The following is a 24,984-nucleotide window of genomic DNA, read 5'->3' on the forward strand; positions in this document are numbered from 1 at the left end:
AAATTATAACATTTCACACGACCACACACTCGCTTTGACGCGTTTTTTAAAAATGCATGCAATTATTTGGTAAATGAGTGGTTTATAAAATATCAAAGGCTCTCATGCAAATATATCAAAGTCAAAATATACTAACAATAATTTTAAGTGACACTCACGAATACACGCTAACGCAATCTCACTTTTTTAATTTAGTGTAATATTATGTAAGTGTCCACTAAAATTATATTAGTATTCACTATTAAACACACCGACATTTATTTTATTTTATTTTATTAATTGAAAAATCAACAGACAGGATGTACAGAGATAGGTATAAAAAAAACAAAAAGTCAATAAATAATATATGTAACATCCGAGTCCAATAATAGATTATAATAATAGATTATAATAATTTATTATAATATATTTCGATAGAGCAGAGATAGCCAACCCACATTAATGTGACATTAGGGATTCCAAATATTCGTCAAATGAATTATTCGAATATCGAGTATTAAAATCATTAAATTATATATATGTTAAGATGCTGAAAAAAAAACGAGCATATTCATAACAACAATATTTATTTAAAATTTAAAAACACATATTTTTTCAAAACAGGAGTGCATTAAAAGTTTCAAATTTTAGATTTGTTAATAATGAATTATACAAAATATTTAACGTGTCACTTATTTTTTTTAAATATTCGAAATGTTTGAACTACTTTTTGTTTTGTTAATTATGCTGTCGCAAATTGGCAAATATTGCTGTGTTTAATGACTTTTTGATATCCATCAAGAAATCAGGAATGTTATAAATATCAATTAGGATAAAGCTTACAATTTATAAATTTACAGTTCTCACCTCGATTTATTCGATATGATGCTATTATTGATTGATATATAAATAAACTATGAAAAAAATTATCAACAACATAAACACAAGCACAATACTGAACGAACTTAACTTCCCGAAAACCCAGAACAGACTGATTGTGAACAGCATTATCGGATCCAGGTAATGGTCAAGGGGATAGGAGGCATTTTGAGATTGAACATAATAAACGGTTGAAAAAAATATGGGAATTTCCATCTCGTTAGACCTCGCAGAAAGTAGAACATATGGAAACTGCACGTGTTCAAACTTTCGTGCAGTACATCGACTGTTGACGGCACAGATGTTTAAATCAGCTCTTGCTAAAAGCACTGGACCATAAATTATAAGGACTTATTTTTTTGTATAGACACATTTTTAAAAGTTAAACTAAAGATTTAAACTGAAGGGTCGCTTTTATTTTGCTACACTTAGTCCGTCTACCTGGAAGGGTCCAAATAAAAACAAACGATCCACTATCATAATACCAAGACAATATAATTAAATTATAACGAATAATACTCGAATAAAATTTAAAATATTCGATTTTTCGAGTATCCAAAAAAGGCCGAATATATTCGAATATCGAATATTCAAATATTCGGTTGGAATCCCTAATCAAAATGAACAGCCATTCACCATCCACTGCCGGATGAAGGCCTCTCCATCACGCTTCCACTCGTCTCTATTTTGCGCATCTTTCATTCATCTCACCCCACACATTTTTCTAATATCATCTACCCATCTTCTTGGCGGCCTTCCTTTCACCCTTTTACAATCTCTCGGGTACCATTCTAGCACATATTTTGTTCACCTTTCGTCCCTTCTTCTAGCTACGTGACCTGCCCATTGCCATTTCAATCACTTCACTCCCTCTCCATTATATCCACTCCCCATTAAGTACTTACACATATTAAACATATTCAAATCACCTACTTTTTTCTAGGCTTTTTATTATTTGAAATATATTTTTTTAGCTCAATGCAAATATTTTATTTCATTTCTTTAAATAACTTTTTAATAATTAAATCGTGCTTGAGAATTATTGACAGTGCAAAATTTGCATGAATGAACTGACTTAAAAAGGTGAAGGAAGATTTAAAAACTATTAAAAAAAATCATTAAACCATGTACATACATCTGTAGTTAGTATCCACGATTTTGTGAATAAATGGTATGTCTTACATTTTATATTTGTAATCAGTGATTACCAATCACTAATCAGAGCTGTGCGAAGGGGGAGATGAGGGGGATGTTGGCCCCGGGCGCCAAAAACAGGGGGCACCCAATTCGTCAAAAATTTATTCCGAATTTTAAATGAATACGACGATACACCAAAGCTCTAAGTCAACGGTTCCCAACCGGTCGATTACAAAGCAATATTTGATCTATCTCAATAATAACAATTGTGAATTTTTAATAACAAAGATTTGATGATTCACAAGGAAGTAAGGTGGTAGCGTAAAGAATATGTTTTTTGTTATTACCTGAAAAAAGAAAATTTTAATTATATCTAGATGGGTTATTATTACGTGAAATAAGAACCTATCTTAAAAAAAGGAATGGCTTTAAAGCAAATAATATTGGATCAATTTAACTGTTAAAGAAGTTTACTTACGTTAATGGGCTTCATAGCAAAAAAACTATCGTCTAACAAAACCATCAAAACGGTTTTACCAATGGAAGTGGGAAATTTAGAATTACAGTTGATTGAATTGAAAACTGACGTTAAATTAACACAATTGAATTCTTCTTATGTATGAAATGTATTGAATTATGAAAAATCCTTTATATTTAAAAGACGTGTATGACATTTTTACAAATATATCAAAAACTATTTTGTTTCCGCAGTTGTTTAAAGATATTTCGCCTTTTAAAATTGATGTTTTTAGCATTTAAGCACTAAAAAAAAGCAACAACAAAAAAGTCAGTCGCCATGAATATTTAGATTAAAAGTAGCTACCAACCTCAAAAAGTTTGGTACCCTTACTTTAAGTTAAATAATAAATGCAAAGATATTGTTCCTGTCTTATAACTAGTCACCGGAGCCTGAAGGGGCCGTGTATTGTTCAAAGGTTGTAAATGCATTGTTAAAGGTTTGCCGAACAATGGATAGCACTGTGACTTTCCTACCTCTACTTATAACAGTTTTAACAAAAAAATTCCAAAATTGGACCATTTAGTCCTTCGATTAATTAATAATTAATTCGATTAATTTTATTTGACAGCAAACCATAAAAAAATGAAAGTAACATTAAGAGTTTTTTCAACTACCGCAACTGAAAGATCTTTCAATAAACTTAAAATAGTCAAAAATTTTCTTCAAGCTCAGAAATTATTTAGAAAGAATTATCAACGATTTTGCCTCTTTGAACTCAACAATACGCAGATACAAAATATGTAGATTTAAAAAATCCTTTGAAATTCTATTCATTTTGGTAATCATGCTTCTTTGTTTAAGTCGTATTAAAAATAATTGTTTTATTCATAATGTAATTAATATACGTATGTATATGATTTTAATTTTTTGCATTTTGAGACAGGGGGAGTGCTAAATTCAAGGTTGTTAAATTCGGGGGGGGGGGGCGTCAAATTTAAGTTGCCCCAGGGGCAACTTTTTCCTCGCCCGGCTCTGTCTATACATAATATAAAACGGCAAAGCCAAATTCACTATTTTATTGTGATCAATACACCACATGTGGTAATTTTCTACAAGGTTGCCCAGCCCTGTTACATTACATATATTTATATTAAACATTGTACATACATACTATTCTATTATATGTATATAATTTATATAATAGAATAGTATGTATGTACAATGTTCAATATAAATACATTTTTATGAATGTTCAATTATGAATGCAACGAAACGGCTTAAGACCAAAATAAAATGGAATGCTACATAATCTACATGCATATATGTACACACCTACTACGATAGATAAGTGAGAATTTTCTCAATTAAATCATGCGTAACTTCATGCATCCATTGAATTCTTACAGCTTTGTTGCAATGTCAAACCGCAGTGACCCGAAGAGTTAATTAAACCAAGCATTGAGGTCATCAAGCCTTTTCATTTGTTCATATATACATAACATATGTACATATAAAACAACCCTATTCATCGCAAACAATCTGCAACATGATGAAATCAAACAATCGACCTATCCTCCTCTACATAAGCAATACTAACTATACATACATACATGCATTTCACATACGACAAATTCATCAAAATATAAGTTCATATACCACATGTGAATATTACACTATAATTACGCAAGGGTGTCGCGATGCATTTTTGGACAATCGATAATATTGTATAGGTGCATTATGACAATGTGCGCGCGCGTTGCACATGCGACCTTCCCTCCTAAAAACGACCCCCCCCCCCATATAAAAATGAATATAAAATGAATAGTTTTGAGGCACCACAGATCGGTCACGCGTATCGGCGTTTTTATACGAAATTTATCGGTAAAATTAGTAGGGGAAAAATTCACACAATTCGATGGAGATACTACATCACACGCCAACCAAAAATATAATATGAACGCGAAACAAAACCTCGAACGTTCCGGGTAGTTAAAAATTAAACCGTGAATTTTGCGAGTATCGCTTCGTCCGTTTCGAGTAAAAAAAATGAAGTCGGATTTATTCGCATTCAATTGCAAGCAATAAATTTCTACTCTTAAATTTTATTTATCATGGAATTCGAAATAAAATTGTTTGCATTCACTCGAAAATTATTTCATATTGAGTGAATCATTGAAATGTATACCGTTTAAACACGTTTGAAAAGTAAATATGCATGTATAATAACCGAACTAAACGTATTGGAAACTACTTCTTAAACAAACCGAAGTAATTTAAGTAAACATTTCAATGCCTCAAATTTATTTCAAGACAAAATATACGCATACCAAAATACACTCAAACAAAAGCGGATACGCATATATACATAAATAAAACGAAAAAAGTTACAAATAGGGGATGAATCATAAAATTGTTTTACTTTACGATTCAACAAAAAAGGGTTAAAACAGTCGAAGCGTGAAATAATGCCATATAAATTGGTCTCAATTCCGACCCGCTGACAGCACCTGTCATTGTAAGTTTTATAAACTTCATTATAATAATGGAGAGCAATAGAGCATGTAAACGCTCGTTTATTATCCACAACATACATACATACATAAAGGGGTTAAAACTTCACAAAATTCGAGTGTGTTGCGTAATTTTTGCAGGTACGCGGAAATTGCTCTACATTCAAGTTTAGGTCTAATGTATTACGTGATGGCCTAAAAAAGCGCCAAGAATACCAAAGTTTATCAATCTGACCAGCCTGACCCACTGAACTAGAACTTTCGAGTGCCACATTAGACTAGGCACTAGGTGAACCCTCCGCAAAAAAATAATAAATAGCACGAGAGGGAGGGGGGGGGAGGGGTTGAGAGGGTCGTTCGACACAAGTCTCAATTCTTAATGCCACTGCGACCCTCGATTTCTGCTTGAATATTAGCGGGGGAGACGACGATGCACGGTGCACTTTTGTGCACTGCCTGATCGATAGTGCAACTCATAGGGTAAGTGAACTTATACATACATACATATAGTACGAATATGTACATACATACATATATTTATATACATATGTGTTTGAATGCAGTGCAAGCGCGCTGAGATTAATTAACAAAAAATACATACATACATACATATGTACTATGCAAATTTCATTTCAGACGAACATTGTGCCACGATAATTTAATTCGGGCTTAATTAATTCGATGAAAATCTATATGATACCCATACTGTGCTTCATTTAGTTGCACCATAATTTTATTTTAACCTAAAGTATTGCGTGGCTAAAAAAACACATTGAATTCTATAATAATATTAATCATTTCACAAATTTTAATTTAATTTGTAATGACAAACAAATCTTAAAGTTAAAGCTCTCTCAGAACATGGAAATTTGACCATTTTTTCGCACGGCATTAAATTGAGCAAGAAGGAAAAAACATATCTACATTTGGGTAGTAGTTTAAGTTATAAAATCTGATTGCAGTTAAAATTTCAAAACTGATTGACGTATAATGATTGAGGGGTCACAGGTTCAACCCTGACCTATTGCTGATGGCCAGACCTTGGATGTATATGACTCCGGTTGATATTTTCCTATCAGAGTTTTCCAATCTATCTGATTCCATTATCGAAACGGTTCCTACTAAATTGTCTACCTACCCTCATTTCTCACTATTATTTTAATGTAATTTCAAATTAAAAATAATATTATAAATTTATATTTATATACATACATAGTACACATGTAAAAATTTGTCCATAGGTGATGCCTTTGAGTAACTTTGATAAATATAAATGTTATAAATGTAACATAGAAGGGGGGGGCAGAAGGGGGGGGGGGGCAGAAGGGGGGGAGCAGAAGGGGGGGCAGAAGGGGGGGCAGAAGGGGGGGCAGAAGGGGGGGGCAGAAGGGCATGGGACATGGGCCTCACAATATTGGAGGTCCCAATTTTAGACTCGTACATAGAACATACATATGTTTGTTTAACATAACAAATATCTGATTATGCTGATCCTTAAGCACGAAAATCTGTTGGTAAATCATTTATCTGAGAAAATAAATATTACATAAAAAATAAAAAAAAATCTTTACTTATTTTTTTAATAAATTTTTTAAAAAGCTTTTTTTTACCATGAAATGCCATTTAAATTTTGAAAAAGGAGGGGGTGCTGAAAAATTTAAGTTGCCCTATGACTCATTTTTTTTAAACAAAATTCGATTATTGATTTTATCATTCACCGTATTTTTTTGTCGCATCATGTAGATTAAAAACATAAAAAGCATCCGTGTCTGCCTATAAACACGTTCAAATTCAAAAACAGGCAATAAAAACAATTTTTTCATACTGCAAAACACTCAAGATGTAAAAACGCGTATTTTCATCACAGAACTTCACAAACAAAAAATATCGATTCGTAACCGAGAGAGGGAGATGTTTACCAAAAGTCACGAGAGAAGAAGAACGTGGATAACATGATTTTCTACTTTCGACACAACAGTAAAATATTCATATGGGTACGTGAAGACACCTAAACTTGAAACCCCGAAAGCAATTCAACCACCGCGTCGCAGAAAGCACCGTAAAATTTGTAATAAAATGTAAAATTCCTTTCGCCTAAATACAATATGTATCGAAATCGACATCCACTCGAGCCGAAGTTTGAGGAGCACCAGTGGTGATTCTACTATGTACGTACATACATGTACATACATATATGGAATCGATCGGTGCAACATATTTTTAACCCGGAAGCCCCATCACACCACCATATAATTAAAATAGTAGGACCAAGCCGTTGAAACCTTAATCCAACTTGTACAAAGCACCCTATAATAATTACTTTTATCGTTCGGTGTGTAATTTCGAGCCGAATTTGTGTAATCGTCTCGATAGAAACCCCACAAAATCATCGAGCTCGAATGACTCGGCTAAACTTAACTTTTACGAATCATTCGACGGATGATTGAGACATACCGTCTGCCTAATTCGAATATGTATGCAAATGTTTAAAAAAATGCTTATTGCTATTTACATAAATAAACACACAGCGCATATTGATTATTTACCCCCTCGGTTGTGTTATTAGATTCTTTTATATTCGATCTCCCCCTCCTCTTAATAAGGAGTGTAGTGAATACTCACTTCCCGTCAGCGTTTTGCAAAGGGGAAGACCTGAATGTGAGCTGATCTTATGTACAGGTACAATGAGCGTAGTTCAACTTCAAGGGATGCTGACCCATTTTATATAAGTACGTCTTGAATGAATGGGGTCCTTAACCTGTAAATGATGTGTCGACAAAAATGTAGGACTCTTATTAATTGCAGTGAACCTTTCAATAATATAAATCAATTTTTTTTTCAACTCTTTGTTATTAAAAAAATGTAGTTATTAATTTTATATATAATTTCGAAAGAGACTTTGTATGTATGTACGTTTTGGTTCGTAGAATCCGTGACGTTAAATTTAATAAAAAAGCAAATGAATATTCAAATAAATTTGAATAAAATAAAACTATTCAAATAAATTCAATAAAATGATTACTATTAAATTAGCCATGTTTAACCCTTTGAATGCTGCCCAATTCAATCGGCGTTTTGCCAACAAGTCGATGAGCCTGAAATTCGCCGATAGGCGTTGTATTTTGAGTATGTAAGAAATAAACAAAAATACTAAACCACTAAGACTTTCCAGTTAGCATTGAAAAAAATACATTCAACATGGGTCGTGTAATCCGTGTAAATAATAATAATAAAGACTGGTTTACACCGGATTTTTTTAATCTGAATAACCTTCGCAGAATTTCCCCGTAGAAATCCCTAACTGCAGAATATTTTAGATTGATTTGAACAATAAAGAAGATGGAACTAGTTTTGGAAAAATACATTAATTAATAGACTTCTTTTGTTTATTTTATGTTGTTGCAATATTCATATATATTAGAGAGTCTTAACACACATTTACAAAATTCGAAATTCTTGGTGGTAGTTATCTAGGGTTTGTTTGGATTAGCTACAATTTTTATACCTGCTTTCTATTGGATTTATAAATAATTCTAGTTTGAAATGTTGGCGAAATTTTCAGCACGGCAGTCTTAAGCGGTTTATATTACAAATACCGAGCGAAGCCGGGTAAAACCACTAGTATTATATATGTTTATATATAAGTATGTAAAGTAAAAAATACGAGTTATAAATAATTTTATAGAAATGCTTAAGAATATTTTATGGAAGAACAATAATAAATAATCGAAAGTATCTTCTAAGATAAAACAATAAAATAAGAAAGATGGCTTACATTAGAAAACGTTTCCACTTGCGAAAATCCGCTTAAGTATCTAAAAAGAAATATGTCAGCTATCTCACTTATGTACCTATCTATTTACATATACATAGGTATTTTCGCAATATAAAATGAATAGATTTAAAATAAAATTGTGCTTTCTTTTAAAAAAAAATCTTATCAAAATGTAGATAAATCAAAATTGTAACAACGTTGTTAAACATCAGGTAGAATGATTTAGACATTTTCTAACAGATTAAAAGACTAAAACTTCTTAGAAATATTCCAAAAATGCTTTTATTATGTACCTACTAATATATACGTAAAAACACTTCCATTTCTTTAAACAATTAAAGCAGGTAAAGATAGAAGAGTCTGCGTTGAAATTTCGGCACTTTTACAACTATTCATTTAAGCCAGTGTTTACCTGGACAAACTAATGTACATTAGAATGTATGTATGTATACTATAAATTGTATAATCAGATGATACCCGATTAAAATAAAAACAATAGATTAAACTAAAATAAAAATGTTCTACAGAAATGTAATATACTCAGGAAAAATATTCAGACAACCTTTGATGTGACCTTAAAAACTACTAAAAAGCTTCATAAAAATACTTTAACGACATGTACATATATTGACTCTACATTTTATTATATTATAATTTATACTGCGTGGCGTGCGTTTCTCTATAATTTGGTTCGATTTGACGCTAATAACAGCCTACCACTGTGACAGCGCAACTTTGGTTAATGTCCTCCCTTTTAGAAAAGATTTCCGAAGGCGATAACTTAACGATGTTGCTAATTTCTCTAGAACGTAAAAATGTACCAAATTTTAATACCAATAATCGTTTTTCACCCAGCAATCATATCAAAACTACACGAACACGACTCTAAAACAAATAATTACGGTTATTAAAAGGTCAACGAAAGCCATATCGAATTTAAATGCACATTTCCACCCGAATATAAATTCACAGGGGGACTAAAATGTAATGAATCCATAAAGCATAGTTAAAGATACGACCGCGGTGTCTGAAAGTCTAACTTATTAATTAAAAGAGAAAGCAATGGCGGAATGGTTTATTGCTGGCGGAGGATGGCGCTTAATTAACCAGAAAAACTAATAGTCATTATTTTATATTAAAACATGATAAACTTTCATAACGTTTGACCATTGAAAAACTTTGGACGTTATCAATGTGTCGTAAATCTTTGCACAAGACGTTGCCACACACGCAACTCGCTTTGTTTCTTGTCTGAAGGACGATAAATTTCTCCGAATGTATGTATGTACATAGGTACGTGTCCTTCTTTTTCGTCTCGAAATAGACGTGGATTTCATATGTTTCTTTCGTTTTATTTCTCCTCTGGCGTAATTGAAATAGTCAAAGCTACATAGATGCTTATCAAACACGTACAATTTGTGGCCGCTGTTGAGGCTTTGGTTCGCCCTCGAAATGCGCTTTTAATTGGCATGTTTTACATTCTTCGAAGGGTAAATAGAAATCACATCAATTTAAATTCAAAGCATACCCAATGAACAAAAAACTTTTTCTTTAACTAATCACGATTTTATTTACATACAAAAAAAAAAATTGCGATAATTAGTTTGTAGGTAGTTCAAATAATCGGGATTTCTAAAATGATGATGCGTTATAATTTCCCCAAAAACTTTTTAAGATTATGAAGTGGTCCAGATTTCAGCTACGTATTTCAGTATTTTATTTAAGAATACTTGGTAAAGGCTGCATAGCCAGTAAATCCAAGGTACATAAAGTTATACAAAAATACAAATATCAATTCAGATAAAAAAAAACAAAAAAAAAATCAAAAAGAAAATCGAAAAGAAATATGAATTACTTATAGAGGATAATAAAATAAACAACTTTTATATTTGGGGATAATTTTAAGTATACATAGTATGTATAGTAGCAATCACGCAGATGACAGAGACCGATACGAACATTCGAATGCTTTTTGACAACAAATCAAAATAAATGACTTCAAATTGAATTATATTTTCTTCAATTATTTCCATAAACAAATTGTCAAAAACATTCGAATAAATATAGTTGATATTTCTCCGGCGAAATTTGAAACCAGATGGAGTCTTGATCCATTATATTGTTATATCTTGGTCAAATCCATTTATTAATACTCACATATGTATATGTAATATCAATTTTGCAATTTACTTGTTCATAGTACAAGTCTTGTACTTCTACACAAAAAAATCTCATAAAAGCTAATTACAAAATTAGCTTTTACAACCACAAAGTTTTAAAAATTGTAAATAGGTTTTTGGGCTTTTTTTACCCGTTATACCGTGCACTAACATTAAAATAAGAAAATATATAAAAAATAAATAAAAAAAATTGTAAAATAGAAAAAGACCAGAAGATGAGTGGCTATTAAAATATATATAAGATGTATTGTGAACATACTTTATACAATAAAAATAAAAACAATAAAAAGCATTTAAAAATCAAAATCAAAACTCAAAGTTAAAGACCAATATACATACATACATACGTAAGCATGTATGTACGTATGTATATATGTACATATACGAAATAAAAAAGTGACAAAAAACTCTTCGTGCTTGGCACCGAATATACATACATTCAAATGTATTTCGAGGGTAATAATACAAATAAGACATTGTATATTAAAATATTTATTTTTGACAAATACATACTTTCATATATGTAGAACGTGGATAATTTTTCACAACAGTACACTTGTTATATTATATTTGTGTATACCATTCAGTTTTCACACGAACCCAAACAATTCATATGCAAACTGTACATTTTAATTCGACCCACTGCATTAAAATTAAGCTTGCGACGGTTATTTTTGATAATTACAAGTGAAAAATATTAAAAAAAGCATATTGAACATACCACAAATGTAATATATACGAAAGCGAATTAAACAAATAAATGTAAATATATAATGGTATGTTTATAGATAATGTAAATTTCGTTTGAATTCGATCGTCAAAAGATTGTGAATATGTATGTATAATTCTGGGATAAACATTATATTTTTAATGATCGATTCTATGTATACAAAATCGTAAAATGAAACACCACACGACGAATTTAGATGTTATAGTATGTTTTTGTAATAGAGCTGTACCTACATATACATATATATATATATATATATATATATATATATATATATATATATATATATATATATATATATATACACTTGTAAATTTGTAAATAATTTTCCCAGCGTTTGCTTACACTCTGAAATCTGACCCTTCAAAAAACCATTTACCTTTTCAGTTAATTGATGTGCGCGCGCAGAATACGGGGGGAAAAGCCTGTTCCTCTTGTTCCTGTTGTATCCTGCTCGCGCAAATTAAGAGAGTATGTACCGTTTACCATGCACCCTTTTTTATCTTTCGACTTAAGATCTTTCGATTTTCGATCTTTGCACGAGGAAAGTTTTCCACTAGGTTCATCGATGAAAATCCAAAATTCGCGTTTTTCACTCCGGCCTAATGTACATACATATGTACACAAAGCTTTCTTTTGACTCATCTGAATATTGTTCAATATACTATTTTGCCCGTATACATTCTAATGGAAGGTTTTGGAAAGGAATTGATACGAGATTTAATATTAAAGTTAAAACTTATTTTACATTTTATTTGCAAAAAACGCTATTTTGAAAAGCTACAAATTTTCAAAATGATAGCAGGAACAAAACTGCAGTAATAACTTAATATAGTAAAATCTTGGAAATATCACTTTCGTGCTCTGATGAGGCAATATATACCTATATACAAATATATGTAGATATATTTATGTACATATGTAAATATGTACGAATATTAACTGTAATCATAAAAACACACAAACATCTCAATTCGTCATCCATAACAGGTAAACATTTTTGGAGTAGAATAATATGCAATAACTTATACGACATGTCGTAAAAATAACTTAGCACTACATAGATAGGAATATGATTTTGACCTTTCTTTAGAGAACAGGGTCGAGACCCAAAACCTCGTCGATTTGCAGACGTGTCGTGGCCGTGATTTTTCGCCAATTCGGAATCTCACACTAATAATAAAAGTTCACCACCACCCACCCCGTTTGCACCGTCCCCTCCCCCCAATCCTACCCCATCCCAACAGTTCTATATTGATTTTACCCCGTTTTGGGAATACCCTACTCGGTGGGGCAGGTTGGGGCGTCGCGACGCCAGACAGACGCTGGTGGTTCGCTTTCCGGTTACCAAAATCGAAAACTTACGCACGATCGTATCGTACCATCATATATGTATGTACATACATACATACATATATGAATGTAGGATCTCAATTTCAAATGGGATTTTCATGAGACCTTCAAATAGATTTCTGAGCAGTTGTGATCAAAATCACTAACTGTGAGAATTTACTAAGGAAGGACACTCATCAGAATTACAGCGCTCTGATGCCAAAAATCAAAAACTGAGAAGGGGGTAAATGTTATACATTATTCACAGATGCATATCCTCATTTTTTACATGCATATTTAATTGGTGTGAGTGGGAGTATAGTACTAAAATTTTCAACTTTTCTATTTTGACAACAATTTTTCAAGCTCTTTATCTTGGAAAGTAAATTCAACTAAATAAAGACGGCTCATCAAAACATCTTCTTGTGAATGTGTATGGTGTAAAAAATAAGTTATAATAAGAAGAAAGGAAACTTCTGTCTGATAGAATGGATATTAGATAAAGAACTCAAAAAAATGACAGTTCTTCCCAAAGGACAACTTTAACAACCCCATTTGTAGGTTATACGTAATATATGTACATAGATATACATATGCTTCTCAATATACCCCGATCTCTTATGAAAAATTGCCTATACGTTAGTAAAAATATCTGGAGTTCATATTATTAATCGCTACTTACACGATTGGTTACGTCCAGAATAAAATGTTCATACCATGTATAAATGGGAGTTATTGCATTACATACATGGCATATAAATACATGAAATTTAGTGCAGGATTATCATCAATATTAAGTCAAATACAAATAAATAAGAACGAAATGAGCTAGAAAAATGTCAAAACTACTAACGTTTAAGATACATATGTAACACTACATTGCATATGTAGTTGTGTATTACGTTATGAGTTTCTTATCGATAAATTTTACATGCCCCAAACACACAACAGGTGCACAAGCCGTGACACATTTCCCTCCTAAAAAGAAATAAATAAAAAGAAAAGCGCAATATAAACACAATTGCCTCATTATGCGAACCCGTTGTCGAAAAAAAAAAACGCAAATTTTAGAGCGCGTTTGCGTGCGAAACACGAAGGAAAAGTTCTGACCTCATTTTAAATTATACTCAACCCCCACGAGATGGAAGCGAATTGAGAAACCAAAAGTCAAAACGTGGGTAAATATATCGACAGAGTTTCATCCAATTCATCCCTATCCCTCAGGATGCGAAACACAACATTTAAAATGTACCGTGCACCGCGTCGTGTCAAATAAAATTCTGCCAACAATTCCGCAATGTAATTCAAATTAAAAAAAACACATGACTAAGGTGCCAATAATCCATGAAGGTGTTTACTCAATAACGACTTTCTTCGAATTTTAGATGTTTTCTACAAACAGAATATACATAGTTTAAAATATCAGTACCGTTGTATAGCTTAAATGGATCGATAAGGATAAGTGAATGCTCTATTTTTTATATAAACAAAACAGCTAGACCTACGATCTCAATCTTATAATATATTTAAAAGTCCTTTTTGACTTTTATGCTTTGTTTTATTTTAAGGAAGGGTAATCGCGTATATAAACACGAACAAAAGCAAACAAACTCCAAATGTATTCATTAAGTAAACCTAATAAATTTATTTTATTATTATATATCCGACTGTTTATAGTTAATATTTTTTGCAAATCTTATCAATTTTGCAGTCATATTTCGTTGTAAATTTATGTCGCAATTAAATTAAAAATATGAAACGCTTTGACTTAACGTTGATAAACTAATGCAAACGTGGGATAAAAAATTCGTTCACGCACTTTTAATTCCATAAAACAAATTTTTGAACAAAAATAGCCGTCCGTTATTTTCGAAATAATGTCTTTTCTTTTTCTGTCGACTCTTTCGTTCATTCAATTTGAACGAAAATAGACGATTCTTCTCTTAACTATATGGTTCAAATGCCAACACGTTATCGTTCGCAACCAATTAAAGTTAACTTAAGTACGTGTTGATGTCGAAGAACGATTATGCCTCTTCGGATTTCCACCATTGTCAACGTTCCGAGTATTATCATGGGGATTTACAGCACATTTTCGTTTTAAACGACTCGAAATATACACGGGGGAATTTCGCATAGCCTCGGGAGAAATTCATATTTATGTATTGGAAAAACGCTACGTCAAACGTAAACGAATACGAAGATACGCGATCGAAAATAAATATTTCTACGGCTATAGATATCCATTAGGCAAATTATCGAATTACATTCAATTTAGACATATTTGAAAATAATCTGAAAGTACCATGATAATTTCCAAATACAGATAAGAAATTGCTTTGAAGACATTATTATATTATTATTACTACTGAGCATACGATTGTAGAAGAGTACTATTTCCCTTATCAAATCTATTAAAGTGTATTATAAAACTTTACTTCATAGACGTAAAGCTACCGCGATACAGAGAGCTTTTAAAGTGTCCACAATTTCCAAACAGAAATTATTCCCTCGGGAAAGTTGTGAAGTTTTATGGGAAACTGTAAAATCCAGAGCTCCTGACAGCTTTCAGGAACCCCTCACACTCCAAACATAATCTATTTTTGATGACAGAACTCTTTGGGGCACGAGGTCGACGATTTATATTAATGTTTTCTTAGTTAGTGTGTAACGCATCACGAAATGTTTACTTTTCCAAACTCTTGTCTTCCAGACGCCGAGATGTGAAAAATAAAATGAATCGAGCGACATCACCACGGAAATGAAACTTTCATAAAAATGCAACAAATTGGGTCGTGCGTCACAACTGCATCGTTAAGTAGACAAATTTAATTTGTATTTATTTATTCAACATTGACTCACCTACGGCTGACCGGTGCTCTAATATTCTCCTCCATGCTTCTATTTTCCGCCATTCTTCTATTCGCTCTGTACTTCTCGGCAGAAGTGTGAGGATAGCTTATAAGGAAGAAACTGTCGGCACACGTGATGTAATTGTCGTCTTCCGTCGCCAAATCGGATTGATTGAACGGATTGATGAGATTAGTGGAGTTTGCAGGTGTGAATACAGCCTCCAAGATTGCCATATGGGTATCCAACATAGGACACGTGAGTCTAAATTCATTGTCATGACAAGCTTGCTGCTCAACAATTTCTGTAAAAACAAAAAATAGAAAAATTTATCAAATGGAAACGACAGTTAAATCAATGCCCTGAACGGTCAAACAGACAGTTTAGCGTGCACAGAATGTTTATTCCCAGTCCAATTTGCTCTCAGATCCGAGGGAAATTACCAATTAAGCCACGCTATTTGCGGACGTAACGACAAATTTACATTTCAAATAACATTTGGTTACAAAACAATATTACGTATAAATTCAATAATGAAATCAATGATCTCACATTACGAATGAAACCGCAATCACATGTGTGCACTTGCCTTTTGAACTGGGACATATTAAAATATGTCAATGTCAAATGTATGTAATACCTTTTGCATAAAAATATATGCGTATAATAATGCCTTCACTTTTTAAACCATTGCGTGTAAAATATAAAATTTACATATAAATAAAAAAATATATATTTAATAAAAATCACCACAGCAAACTCCCCGTAGGTACATAGATTTCAAAGAAAATGACAACAAAGGATATTTCACCATTTATGTTAATTAAATTACAATTTTTTTCTTAAAATTCTATTCAAAAATTTTCAGAACAAATATGTTAATACATATTTTAATATTACAGAAACCAAATATTTACCACATTAATAAGTGTATAACAATACTTGTACATATTTATTTTTTGATTAAAATTATTCAATATGTACCGTATAATTTCGTCATAAATTCCCTGGCATAATCTGTGTATTTAAGCGAGCCTACGTGATTTATTGTCAAAATGGCCAAAAGAGAACTGTTATACTTAAGTATAATGATACTTATTATACTCAAGTACCTACTATAATAAAAATGAAAAGAAAACTAAAGAAAACATATCCGCCATCATATAATATTCCGAGTACTTAAGTCAAGAGACCATATTTGCCCTCTATAAAACGTTAAACGGCTTTTTTTTACTTTTTTACGATATCATAATGTCCGTAATGTGCTCGACCACATCTAAAATTGTAATAATGCTATATATGATATTTATTCCATGTCAAATGTGACGGGATAAGCATTTTATGGTCCAACAAGATATACTAGATCGTTATATATTGTTAAACTCTTAACCAGCTTATTTTATTATTTATAAAGTCATTACTCATTCATATTATAAACTTTAACACAATCACGCTGATTAATGACCTTATATCATGTGTTAAATAAGCTGCCTATGAAATGCTTCACATATAATATTATTCATTTTGTGAATGCTTACGTTTTTAGATTGACTCGTTTACGTGAACGATTCAATGCTAAAATACACCAAAAGAATTGTTCATATTCAATCAATCAAAATTAACATGTACGTCAATGATCTGAAATAGCCCATTGTTTGTTCCGAAAGAGCGAATTTAGTGAACATGAGGAAAAAAGTCGACCTCGAAAGACGTAAACGTCAATATGATGCAACGAGACAGAAGATGTAATAAAAGAGTTATCCCATCGGACGTGGAAAAATATCGTTCGCAACACGAAATTGACGGTAGAATTGGTGTCATTTGTTTTTGCTCTCATCTCCGTTTCCTAATTTCGCATCACAACATCACAAAAGTATCGTTTTTCTGGCAAACGAGGTATCGATTTCGAGACGAAGCGTTTCGACTTTACCACGGTGCGGTCAGGTCGCTACTCTTATACCTAAAATCTTTTTTTTCAACTCCTAAACTGCGTGCGTAACACATTTTAACACGATCAATCGAGTGTAAAGTTAAAGAAACGAGGCTTCAATTACATCGACTACTGAAACGAAACCGACTTTTTTTCTCGGACACGGTCCTCAAAATTGAACCGGTCGACCGAAACTTTCAGACAGCGAATTCGACAAACGTAACAATATCAACTAACGGAACTATGAATCACAAAATCTGCCAAATTAAATCAATTTTCTGAAAATTAAAAATGTATATACATATATGTATATATATATATATATATATATATATATATATATATATATATATATATATATATATATATATATATATACAAATATACATATATTAATATAAACACACTTAATTTGCGAGTATATGGTATTATCACGAACTACCCTAACATAGAATGGCTTATGCGAAAAGTGACACTTCTTAAGTAAAGCACTTAAATGTCCGATGTTTCTGGAAAATGCGACTTTAAATTTTTAGCTCGTTCATTTTCCAACACGAGCAACCCATTACGTAAATATTCCCGAATAAATATATGTATGTTTCGAAACAAATAGATTAAGAGTTCACTAGATATGTACATACATACATATATTGAAGCACAAAAATTTCAATCGCTTGAATAAAATGATCGAATCACGGTCAAGATTCATCCACATCCATTCGATTCGGAATTCTATTCATCCGATGGATCTATTTTAAACCAAAGCAGAGAATGGGAACAAAATGCCAAATGTACACAATAAGGCACACAACCACCTCACATCCATACGGATAAAGGAATAAAATATGGAACGTGAAAAAGAAAGGGATCGATCATCCCCTTTACAGATGCGCGCCATTCAAAATGTCAACAACTCCTGTGACTAATAGCATTTAATATAAAAAATATGTATTTTATTTTTTTCAGTCGGTATTTGGCATTAGGGCTCAATCTGATATTTATTTTGCAGCTTAACACCTAGCCGCGACTAGTCAACATTGTAATAAAAAATAAAATCGAAAGAACTGCAACAAATTAATTTTGACACGAGTTGAAAATTATCATAAATCTTTTTCTCTCGCGTCAGTATTCATTAAATGAAAATTTTATACAGACGTGAAAATTTATAGATGTGAAAAATTATATACGCAATCGAAGCTCTAATTTTACACAAATAAATACACGTCAGTTGGCGACGACTGTTGCACATTCAATAATAGATCAAAAGGTGAGCGTAAAAAAAACTTCTACCATTGTATCCCATTTAATCTCAGCTTTTGTGCAACGAGTCACGTACTGCATACCCATCAATAATTGATTTCCAAAAATAGTGTAAAAATCTACGAACACCCTATAAAATGGCGTTAAAAAGAGCACACAGCGTAAAAGTAAAAGCAGAGGGTAAATCAACGTTGACGCTCGTCACCAAAATATTAGAAAAGGCAATTGATTAATGGCGTTGAGAGATATATCTTGAACGTGATGAATGGCGAGTGAAATGTATCAAGAAAGATTTTCACTACTATCGTGATCCAATTCTAAATAAGAAAAATAAATAAACTTCATCCATCTACTTCTACAGGCACGTGATTAAGATAAATGTTCGTTAGTATAAATGACATACGCACGTGGAAGACTATTTGATTTTAAAAACAAGACATTCAATGATACTATGTAATGTAAAAAAGTTAAAATTCAGTCAATGCAATACGAATAAAAACTGAATACAGCAAAGCTAGAGTTAGGTACGTTTTAAAGTTTCTAATAACACTTCCCAAGAGAAATAAACTAAAACCTTCTATAAACTAAAAGTAGTTTAAGATTATTCGAGACTACACGTGTACGTTTACAACGTTTACATTCGCTAGGGATAAATTCGTATTACGTTGCAAGTATAAAAAATAATAAAAAAGTTAACTTTAAATTTAAACAGTTTTAAAAATTACGTTTAGATTAAAAACTTAGTATTCATCGTTAACTATGTATGTACATGCATATGTATGTACCTATAGATAGGATGCAGTTCTAACCACTCGAGCGAGCGTCTTGGAGCAATTTTGCTCGTAAAACCGGCATAAACTATGGCGAGGGCGTAATAACGGGTGAGCGAATTCAAAAGCGTTTTTATCATGAGACGCAGAAAAGACGGGGGAGGATAAAAGAACACGGGTGAAAATGGAAGATGAAGAAGGGGACCGAACCGGGAAGAAAAACCCAGTAGCATAAATCGCTGCAACTTCCTTTGTCCCACCACCATACCTGTTTACCGCGGGACATGCTTGTTTCTCATTGATTGCGGACATCTCGTTCGACGGAGAGGAGCTGGAGAGGGCTCGGACCCTCGACGACGGGGTTGGGGGAGGAGAAAAAGCCACCCCTGGTCGTTAATCCGCCCCCGGTTTATGTTGCGAAATTTAAAGCAGACGAGTCGGCAGTTGCGCAACGTACGAACGTATCAGATCGAAAGCGACGCTCGTTGTTGGGACATTTCACAGTCCATTGTCCCGCCATGACTGTCCAAAATCGCAAGTTATTGTCGACTGCTATCAACAATGGTGACAATTCAAAATACCCACACAAAAAATGTACAGATAGACGTTGCTCGTTTGACTTTTTCATCCCTTACTTACAGTTACTACTAATAAACTGAATGCCATGGAACACTAAAAGTTTTGGATCATTTTAATCGTACTTTTCATAATGCTGACCAAGAAATATTTACTCGTAGTACATATTTCTTGGTCAATTCGACCAATAAGCATACAGGTACAAAATTATCCCTAGAAAAGATAGTTGATTAAACACTACAACATAACGGCGAAAAATCAGTTGATTGAGCGTTTGCTTACGTTGCCATTAACTTTTAAACATAACTATTAAACCAAAGTTATATACTCTTTGCTAATTTTAAAATAAAACAATGACAAAGATTATAAATACTTAAGAAATGCTAAAAGTAGATATCAAAGCTTATAGTGTTCTAAAATATTTACGTAAAAATCTATATATATAAAATTTAATGTCTGTTTGTCGGTCTGTCTCGTATAGGCTCCTAAACCACTCAACCGATTACGATGGAACTTTCAGGATTTGTTGTATGTACATATGTCCGGGAAGCTTACTTAAAAAAAATCGCCCAAAAACGGGAACGGAAACGGGAAAAACGGGAATGAGTGGCATTGCAACGCAATAATTTCAAATGTTTTCGCGTCGCGACCTGCGTTGTTAGGGTCAAATAAACAAACAATTGAATAATTTCAAATGTGTTCGCTGCCTGCATTTTTCCGACAAATGGGAGCGAGAATGAGAATTGCAACGCATGCCGGGTTCAGCTAGTTTAGTATAAAATTTAGATTCAGACAGCCGCATAACTTTGTGGTTGCATTAATGCTAACTACCTAAAAGTTATTGGGTTAGATCCCTTGGGTTGACCTCGATTGAAAAAAAATTATTGAATTTTTAAAGAAAAGAGTATTTTCTGTAGTGCTACTAGTCAAACTTGGATATTTGTGACTCCAAGTCGATCGTTTGCTATCAGGGTTTGTCAATTTATCTGATTTCATTGTTGAGACAGTTCCTCATCAAATTGACAAAATCCATCCTACCCATTATGTCACCACTATATGAATATGATTTCAAAACATTATAATCTATAAATTTACACACATGTGTTTAATAATAATTTAGGGGCAACACGAATACGGCATGTTGGGAAATTATAAAAATTGGGTGCATTGGCTATCCCGCCTTTCCCAACGTATTAATGAATTAAAATTCTAAATAGGCGATTCCTATAACTACTGACTGAATTTAAATTTCTCCTTTTGTCAACAGTCATAGCTGGAAGCTAAACTAACGAACTCTGAATACGATTACGTCTGGTTCTGATTACGATTCCGTCTGCGACTACGGACAATTTTCGATTATCCCTCATGAAATGTGGTTTCCTAGTGTGAACGCTCGGAATTTATTTGATGGAAACTGCTGAAAATTCACAACTTCGACTCCGTAGTCTTTGACTTACCGATTTAATTCGACTTGTTAATACCAAAACTTCACTAGTAAAATCGTATTAACTAGTAGAACGCGTTACTGGAAGGATACATTGACTGACAGATCCTACAAAACAATAGAATTTAAAGGAAATTCTTAGAGGAAGTCATGGTTGTCGAACCAAAGATATATTATTAAGATCATTCCATATATGTATGTATATATAATATATTTGGCAATCATTATACATTGTTTGCTTCCAACCTGCGGGACAACCCATCAGCTAATGAATAATCATCAAATCAAAAATAGTCAATGAAATTTCAGGTTCAAAGCAAGGTTGAGTGAATAAACCTTGAATGAATTTTATTATAGTGTGAGTTTACGTTATTAGCGCCCAAAGCTAAATCTCAAAGCTGCGATTTTACACCATCTATCATCGACTTACGAGTAATTTTAGAAAGACGTAAAAAAATATACTTTTATACGAATTAAACCACGCTGAAGACCTTCAACGACTTTCTACCTATGTATGTGATGTCAAAAAAAAATATTCCATATAAATTCAAATTTAGCACAAAATCGTTCTTTCCAGTGACAGGAGCATTAACATTAATAACAATTTTTATATTTGACCTCATAAATTCACCACAGTCCTTGAAAAATTTACATAGCAAAAAAATCACAAAAAAAGAGCCTTTCTCCTTTCGCACCACATAGGGTCGGTCATTTTCTTTTCTTTTTTACGCCCGGATGAAAACCCACATTCCACTTTCGGCCAACAGTTTCGTCTCATTATCTTGCATGGACTATCCAAGAGTCTTCCGTAAAACATAAATAAATGATGCGCAGTATCTGGATGGCCAGGGGGTTGGGATGCTGCAGCACTGCTTGAAATTCGACGGGGTTAATTCAACCCCCAGCTCCTGTTGCCATAACTACCACCTCCCATCTACGCACACACATACACACAATAAATTGCACGAATTCGGTGCATCCGACAGTGCAAGAGATGCGCCCTATCGAGGGCGTCAGTTTTGCGTATCAAAACAAAAGCGATGCGTATCAAAGAGAAGAAAAAAGCATTCAAATTGATTCTAATGATGGAAATGGTCGTTGTTAATTGAATAAACGAACGTGATCATGTTGTGCACTTACGTACCTACTTTAAATTTAATCTACTGTTAAAAAATCGATAGACGTATCACTGTAATAGCGTACCAACCGCAACTGTACTATTTGTTATATCATAGAATGAGTTCCACTTATAATATTCAGTACGTATGAATATACAATGACATAATCTTACCATGTGATATACATATATTTATGAACATATAATTTTATACACGCAAAATTTTTGGAACGTAAAACATGAGATGCTTCTTCCAACGTCGTACATTCGTGATTAAAATAAACAAAGTTATTACCGCAAGTTTACAGCAATTTTCAAAAATTTAAATCTTCGAGCATGTTTATGATCTCACAGCAAAGAGCCAATTTTATGTTTAATATATTATATGGTTTGGATAATGAGATACGCAATAATACGATAACAATCCAAATAAGTTTTCTATTGTAGCGTGAACGTGTAGAATGGTTTCCGAGATCGGAGTGTAAGATGCAGCGGTAGTGGTATAGGTACATAGTTTATTGTTCTTGTGTTCTTGATCCTTCGGCCTGCCAGCTCCGAACAAAGCACGAAACAATATCGCCTAGTATTTATACCCAGCGGCTCAAAAAAACATACACAGAGAGTTTATTGGTCGATGAGTCTCGAGACCTTATTGGCTATTGTACATATTGCTTGCTTGTTCATACGTCGAGGCCTCTTTGGCGCGAACGCTAGATCGGGTGATCAGCGCTAGTAAAGCGTGGTCGACGAGCACCAATCACCTTAATTTCTACGTTACATTATCATACGATAACACAACCAGAGCCTATGGAGTAGGAATTAAAGTTGTGAATTTTGACTATTTTTTTTCATAGAATCAAAGACAGAGTCGATAGAAATATTCTAATTTCAATTTTCCCATTTATAATAATAAATATCAAATGGCAACATTCTCAGTTTGAAATTCGATGTCAAAATTAGTATTAGGATCGAAATCAAAATCTATTTTTTTAATCATTGCAGTCCATTTGACTAATAAAACTATAAAAATTTTATACCTAATAAAGTTAATAGCTACGTATGTACATATGTATGTACTTTTAACGGTCGCGTTGTTATAAATATGTACGTACATACATACATACATATGTATGTACTTCAATGTACTAAATAAAATAATTTCACTTTAATTTTTCTTCAAGTACATATATCGTCGGTATACTGGCAGAAAGCTTTAAGTCAAAAATCTTTGTTTTGAGAAAATCGATTTTTTCGAAAATCAAGAAGTTTGAAGCTCTCTATTTTGTGACCTAAATAATTATTCATTTTTTTGACTTAAAAAATTAAAAAAAAATCAAATCCGAAAAATCCAATTTTTGACATGATGCTTTATGTCAGTATTCCAACAATATACTCGAAGAAAAAAAATGGAATTATTTTATTTAGGACATTAAAGGGGCATGAAAATTTTTATTTTTATTTTTCTGAATTTATTCGTGGTAAATACAGCAGAAACGAAAATAAACATGGCATACCTGGAGTGGCATGACCGAGAGGTGATATTGTGCAAGAATTTTCGTACGCCATATGACAAAACTGACAAAACTCAATGAAATAATATGGTGTATAGTGTTCACTGTACACTTTGATATATATATACATACAAAAAGTCCCGGTGAAAATAAATCGAAAATAGCTTCAACATCAAGCGATAAAGTTAATGTACATTGCAATATGCACAAGATCTAAGTAAGCTAGTTTAATTAAACTTGTATAATTAAGAAATAAAGATATGCCATTAGAATTCAACAAAATTTTAAAAATATACACTCATACAGAACGCAAATCTCTTATTAGTACATCTGGAATACAAAAAAACGACTAATGTAAATATTGAAATTATTAATTTGCAGATTTAAATTAGTATGTATAAGTAATTAGTATGATAAAATTCACATCTCATAGCATATTCAACCCATTTAATCCGTATATGTACGAAACTACATCGACCCGCTCTTAACCATTTTAGCTAACCGCATGCTAACCCGATTCGGGCCAGATGCTATTTATACACCA

General features: G+C 32.5%; 2 protein-coding genes across 2 annotated transcripts in view; both read right to left on the bottom strand.

Moving 5' to 3' along the window:
* The window catches only part of LOC143910247 (zinc finger MYM-type protein 1-like), a 396,863-nt gene that overhangs the window by 237,034 nt on the left and 134,845 nt on the right, over positions 1-24,984 (bottom strand). The window lies entirely within an intron of this gene.
* Positions 1-24,984, bottom strand: part of LOC143910971 (uncharacterized) — a 61,368-nt gene that overhangs the window by 36,117 nt on the left and 267 nt on the right. The window contains exon 2 of the mRNA XM_077429633.1: positions 15,845-16,136. Coding sequence (XP_077285759.1) covers positions 15,845-16,136 — 292 coding nt within the window. The remainder of the gene's footprint in view (positions 1-15,844; positions 16,137-24,984) is intronic.

Source organism: Arctopsyche grandis, chromosome 4 (genome assembly GCF_051622035.1).
Source record: "Arctopsyche grandis isolate Sample6627 chromosome 4, ASM5162203v2, whole genome shotgun sequence".
NCBI classification, from domain to species: domain Eukaryota; kingdom Metazoa; phylum Arthropoda; class Insecta; order Trichoptera; family Hydropsychidae; genus Arctopsyche; species Arctopsyche grandis.